Genomic DNA, 6,000 nt, shown 5'->3' with positions numbered 1-6,000 from the left:
CCTGACTCAAAAGACGAGTTTTACTCTTGGTAATAAATAGAAAGTACATACTCTCCAGATTGTCTGTAACAATTTTGTGGTGTTTGATACTTGGTCTCTTTGTGTCTGCACATACAGCATCATTTCTGAACAAGTTAATAATGGTTTATCCTGGAGATTTGCCAATATATATAGATATACCTTCAGCAGAATTTCTTCTCAATATTTATACCATTAATCAGACCAAATGACAAAACAAAACAAAACAGAAACAGAGGAAGAAGAAGAAAAAGGGAGTTTCCTTTACACTTGTGTCTGATGCTGGGTCTCCACAAATGGAATGTGAACATTTTCTAGGTTGAGTCCCTCCACACTTTCATAGTCACTCATGGCTACTTCAGAGTCATCAAAGCCGCAGCTGGCGGAGACGTCAGAAGAGGAGGCATCTAGAGAGTTGTGCAAGGCTAAGGGCATCTTACCTGCACTAACGTTTTCTGTGTTCTGGCTTGGGGCAACAGCAAAAGTACTAAATTCGTTCCCAGCCTGAGCCCCTGTGGTGTCCGTCTCGTTGGGGAACTGATGAGGAGGGAGATACTGGCTGGGGTGGAAGTGCGGCCGTCGCCTGCAATCGGGGCTGAGCGTGCTGGCCATGGAGACCGGCTGCGAGGGCGGGAGAGTTTCGTATTGGTCCGGGTAGTCCTCGGGAAGAGGAGGTGGTAACTGGTCCTGACTTAAAAACTCCTCTTCGTGAGGGGGAGGGTAGTCGCTGTCAATGTCGTAGCCACCAAGGTAGTAATCTGTTTCCAGCTCTCTGGTACTGCCGTGATGAGCTGAGCCTCCATCTGCCGCCTCGAAATTGGGCAGTTCCTCAATGTCAGACAAGCGAGTGCTTGGCATCCAGTCAGAGGTGTCCCAGTGATACGCTGTGGCAGGAGAGAGAAGCAGAGCACTTTGTTAGGATGGGGCCACTAAGGAGAAGAGTGTGTCCTGCATGCACTCACCTCACAGCACGTGCAAATGGCAGCATGCCCACGGGCTATCGGCACAGGTCAGCCGTGCTCTGACCAGAGGGGCAAGGCGGGAGGACAAAATGCTATTATGGTGCCAGTGCAAACAAGCAAAGAAACAATACATGGCCACTCTCAGGTACTTTTTTAGGAATGCAATCAGGTTGTATTAGAAACTGTGAGTTCAAGAAATCAAAAGACCGAGCATCTCTGAATTAATGCTTTTCGCAGTTACTTGACAAAAATCTATAAATGAAGTCAGCATGCTTATGATATCACATCTAGTTTCCCCTTCCACCTCCAGGGACCTCATTTCAAGAAGAAAACTATGCAAGCAAACAAAATGGTTGACTGAAAACTGGATCCTGAAATAAAAAAGATGGCTGGCCATTCTCATGCAGCATTAGAACCCAACAGAATTCAAACAAAAGAGGACACATGAAGCAGTTCAAGAAAACAACACAGATCCAGTCAGTGCCTTGCCCACCCCAACCCAGTCCAACAGGCAGAAAGCATCTCAGAAAAATCACCTCTGTTGTAGTTCTGTCCTTGATCCGTAACAGACACTGTCAGATACAAAGTGAAAAGTAAAAACTGGTAACTTGAAGCTTGTTACCAGCATTGTATCACACATGAAAATACAGAACGCTGCATGCATATTGCTAAAGTACAGCTGCTGCCTCGGTGTCCTTTTAATAGGATTTTTTAATTGTTCTTCATTTTAGCATACAAGGTAAGCTTCTCCAGCCAAATACAGACATATGCAAAGAAATTATTATGTCAAGTGTATGATATTCCTTTTCTATCATATCTTAATTATATGCCCTCACTAAACAGATACGGAATTACAGTTGAGCTGGAATTCTTAACACAAAAAGGGCTATCCACCATCTCTACTATTTACAACTGCAAAGTACATTTCTCTCTCACTTGTTCACTTTGAAACAGAAAAATAAGAATCTACCATTCTCAGGGCCGGTTCAAACAAATCTGGGCCCACCTGGGGTCAGATACCATGGTGATGGGCACGGTATAAGAACCTGAATAGAATAGAATACAAAGCCATTTAATGGGGCCGTCAACTACAATGCCCAGCAACCCCAGACCCACCTCCCACCTGCACTGCCATGCTAGCCAGTGGGGAGGAAGGCATTCCAGTATGGAGAGGGCACAGCGATGGGGAAGAGAGCAAGGAAAGAGGTTTTATGTGAGACAAGAGCAGGGAATAAGCTTCAGCGTTTTCTAGATGAGATGCTCTTGTTCAGCCACATGTTATTGGGCCTCATGCAAAAAGTCACTGGGCAAGTTCTCTGGACTGCACTGTTGGAGGACATCTGGCCAGATAAACAGACCCTTAAGGCATTTCAGTACTTAACTTCTGGGGCTCAGCCACAGACAATGGCAAACCATTAACCAGGCCTCCATCTACTAACACCACTCTTGCTCTTGCTTATGGTGATGGTGATTTCTTTGTTAGGTCGTGAGCCAGTCGCTTTCTACTTGCTCTGCGTTAGCCCTGATTGAGAAGGGTTGGGGCTACTGCAGGTTTGGCAGCAGTGTGTGAACCGGCCCTAACCCCTCTTCTTCTTCACTTCTGTCTGCTTTGTAAAGTGAATTTTGCTGTCTTTCAGTCAGTGTAATGACATTGCACCCGAGATGCATCATTCCCTCCGAGCTGTGTGGCTTCAGGATCCAGGAGAACCTCACTGATCTGCTGACTCATGTGACCTGGGGAAGGAGTCCCATCCTCCTGTGGCTCTGTGTCAGCGATTCCGTGCTCCGTGAGTCAGAAGCTCCATCGTGGAGAGCCATTCACTGCCTCTACCTGCTCCACTGCGGAGCAGGCAAGGCTCATACTGTATAAGCTGTGCTGTATAAGCACTGGGAAGTGCAGAAAGCATTGCCAGTGACAGCCTCTTGAAACTGCTGCCAGATTGGCATTTTCTGACCTATAAATCATGATGGGGAGCCAATGTGTTTGCTTTCCTTGGCAATACCTTCGCATTGCCTGTGGTTTCTTTCAAGGTTATTTTCTTATTTTTTGGTGGGATTTTCTTTTTGAACTCACCTTGGTTAGTTCATTTTACTTGATAGTGAGAAGAATGGCACACACTTCAGGAAATCAGTGAAAATACTATAGACGAATGCTCAAGTGCTACGACTAGCTAGGAGCAAAAGTGCTTTTCAAAATTGCCATGACATTGGCTCAAGAAAAAAATCAGTCATTTCACAAAAATAATTTACTCAATCACCTTTAAGCATTAGACAGACTGAAGTCTGCAGAACTTGGCTTAAATTTGCCAAAAACAGATGAAATTTTGCACTTGCGGATAACTTGAATTGATATTGAGTTGACAGTTTCCCAAGAATAAGATACATGTTGATTAAATAAATAAAAGTAATGATACATCACATTTTGTCAGTGCTTTACGGAAGGGGAAAACAGCAATTTTCCCATTTTACAAACAGGGAAACCAACTCACTTGTAACATGTCGTGCCTGAGGTTACCTAGGAGGTCAATGGCAGAGCTGAGTGTCAGGTTCTTGGACTCAACTGCCATGATCTATTCAACACTCACATCAGCCCTAGGAGAAAGACAGTGGCAGGCAGGCTGCCTTGCTACATGGCACCCGTGGAATTGTGTCTACACATCTATTTGACAGTGTTACTTAGGAGAATGGGCCACCTGCCTGCTACCACTTTGCTCCTCTCTGTGTTGTCCTGTTGGAGAGCATGACCCAGCTCTACTGCAGCCTGGAATACTTTACAGTCTTCCTGAGTTACTCAGTCTCTGTGGCCAGGATAACCTCAGTGATTTGGCTCCACTGTAAAATTGATCCTTTTACCTGAAGGGAATGGGAATAGGCAAGCAAAAACATTGACTTGAACAGAAGAGGATGAAGGCTTTGACACCTTTTCTACCACCTCCAATTACACATAGATACTTTGTGGTATATCCCTCTGGTGGTTTTGTGTTTGCTGGGGAACTTGCTGTTCTGCATAACCCAATCCCCACCACAGGTTTGCAGGTCAGTGTAGATTAGTGAGGTTCTGCTGGAATGTTTCACAATGAAAACAGGAAGCATTGTTGCATAGCAAGAAAAAAAACCATAAATACCTTCATTTTCTATAGTGTCAACTACATTGTTGACAAGCTGTATGACAGTCACTATGGAAGCTTGCAGGGGAGGGAAAGCAGAAAATAAAGGGAGGGGAAGGACAGTGTTAGGTTAGTATTTAAAACACATGTCATATGTTACCACAATAAATTCTCTCAAACAGACAGAACTGACATTGAAAAAAAAGAAAAGGCTGCTGACCAATGCATGATTTATGCAGTGGGTTGCAGGACATTTCATTTCAGATAATCCCATACATTTTCAGAGTGGTGATAAATTCCAAACCAGCATTTCCAGAAAGGCATGTGGGTGATGTGTATCACCTCATAAATCCAAGCAGACAGGCCAGCTGATTCAATTAACCAAAGTGGTATCTTGTCTACCTGACACTAATTTCAAATCCATTCTTGCTTAAAGGTCTCCAGAGACAGTGTCATGTGCTACAAGGGATCATTATCTTTTAGACCATCATGCCACCTGAAACGGTGCTAAGATCAATCTATTTCCTAAGAGGATTGTTTTACTTATTTACTGTTTGTGCTGTGTCATGGGATACCAGTGGGACTTTAACCAGTACTGTTATAATTAGGGGCAAAACATCCACATAGGTTTGGCTCACATTTTCATCTGTTTAACAGAATATAGTCACAAATGCTTTGTGTGTTGCTTGCAAGTGTTTCACCAAAACATACTCTTCTTTTGAGTAGTACAGATTGCACAATTCTTCCAACAGGCCTGCAGTGTGTGGTCTTGTAAACAACCTGTACTTCAGGCCAACTAACATCCCTGACTTTGAGGACCTGAAATAAACCACCACCAAAATCAGAGGGAAAGCTCTGGTTCAGTGTGTACTGAATCTGTCCCCTCTCCTTTGTCTTTAGTTATGAGAAAACCAGTTGCCTTAGAGCGGGCCAAGAAGGGGCCTTGTTTTGGTTTACACAGCCAATAGACTCTGAGGTCACAAGGAACATGTTAACAGTAACAGTGCTGTTCAAATAGATGTTGAATATTTTGACATCTTTGTTAAGTTTTGGGCTTGGGATCAAGGCTCTCATCCAATTTCCTCGGTCCTTGTGAGGGCTTGGTAAAAGAAGCCTTGATAAACAAAAGAAACCCTGTTCTATATTTACATTGAATGAGCTTATGTCATCAACAGCAACAATAATTGTACAAGGGAGACTTGTATTGGCTAATGTATAATAAACATTATGGAAAAATAAGTGACTCCACTTAGTTAGCTGCTGCATGGCTGGCAAAGAGATGGAGGGTGGCCATCAACTGTAAGAGGAGAGCAACTGAGAACAAAAAACAGGAGATCAAAAATCAGGGCCAGCACAGTCTTCACTGCAACTAAGGGCTGGTTCGGGTGGGAGCTTAGCAGAGCATGTTCATGGAAACTTCTATCTTGGGCAGCTCAGTGCAAGGTATTACTCAAATACAGTGTTGCTCAGTGGTAAAAATTGCTTTCACCAACAGCAGTTCCTTGGACTTCCCAGCAGAACCATCCATCGCTCTGCAGTGAAACAGTAATCTAAAAATAAACTCTTGTCACTTCCCTCAGTCAAAATAGCTTATCATGGAAATCTGTAACTTGCTTTTGCAGTGACTTCTCAAAATATTACTGCTGAAAGTAGGCAACTGTTTTTTTCACATTTGTGGCTAATAAAAATGTTTGCTTTTTGATCACAAAAAATACCACTAACTACTGCCACCAAAGACTTGGGGAGCTGATGAGTTTAAATGCAGCAGAAACAAGGCAGAAAAAATTAAAAGTAGGTCCAAAATCACACCCAAATGGTGTTTGCACAGTGAGACAACCCCTACCTGAACCAGCAAGAGAAGGCTCCAAGCACTGTGAGTGGAGGCTGTCTGCACCTGAGACAAACTGAACAGT

The 6,000-nt window shown here is 43.6% G+C and overlaps 1 protein-coding gene across 3 annotated transcripts in view; it reads right to left on the bottom strand.

The window, feature by feature from the left end:
• Positions 1–282: 282 nt before the first annotated feature.
• Positions 283–6,000, bottom strand: part of FAT3 (FAT atypical cadherin 3) — a 320,884-nt gene continuing 315,166 nt past the window's right edge. For 2 of the 3 annotated variants that reach the window (XM_062020375.1, XM_062020376.1), the window contains 3 exons: positions 4,106–4,165; positions 1,517–1,552; positions 283–902 (listed from right to left, as the gene is read on the bottom strand). In XM_062020375.1, coding sequence (XP_061876359.1) covers positions 283–902; positions 1,517–1,552; positions 4,106–4,165 — 716 coding nt within the window. The remainder of the gene's footprint in view (positions 903–1,516; positions 1,553–4,105; positions 4,166–6,000) is intronic. The other variant, XM_062020379.1, reaches the window with a different exon arrangement.

This window comes from Colius striatus, chromosome 1 (genome assembly GCF_028858725.1).
Source record: "Colius striatus isolate bColStr4 chromosome 1, bColStr4.1.hap1, whole genome shotgun sequence".
In the NCBI taxonomy this organism is placed as follows: Eukaryota; Metazoa; Chordata; class Aves; order Coliiformes; family Coliidae; genus Colius; species Colius striatus.
The sequence above is the reverse complement of the archived record's forward strand: the minus strand, read 5'-3'. Positions and strand labels throughout refer to the sequence as shown.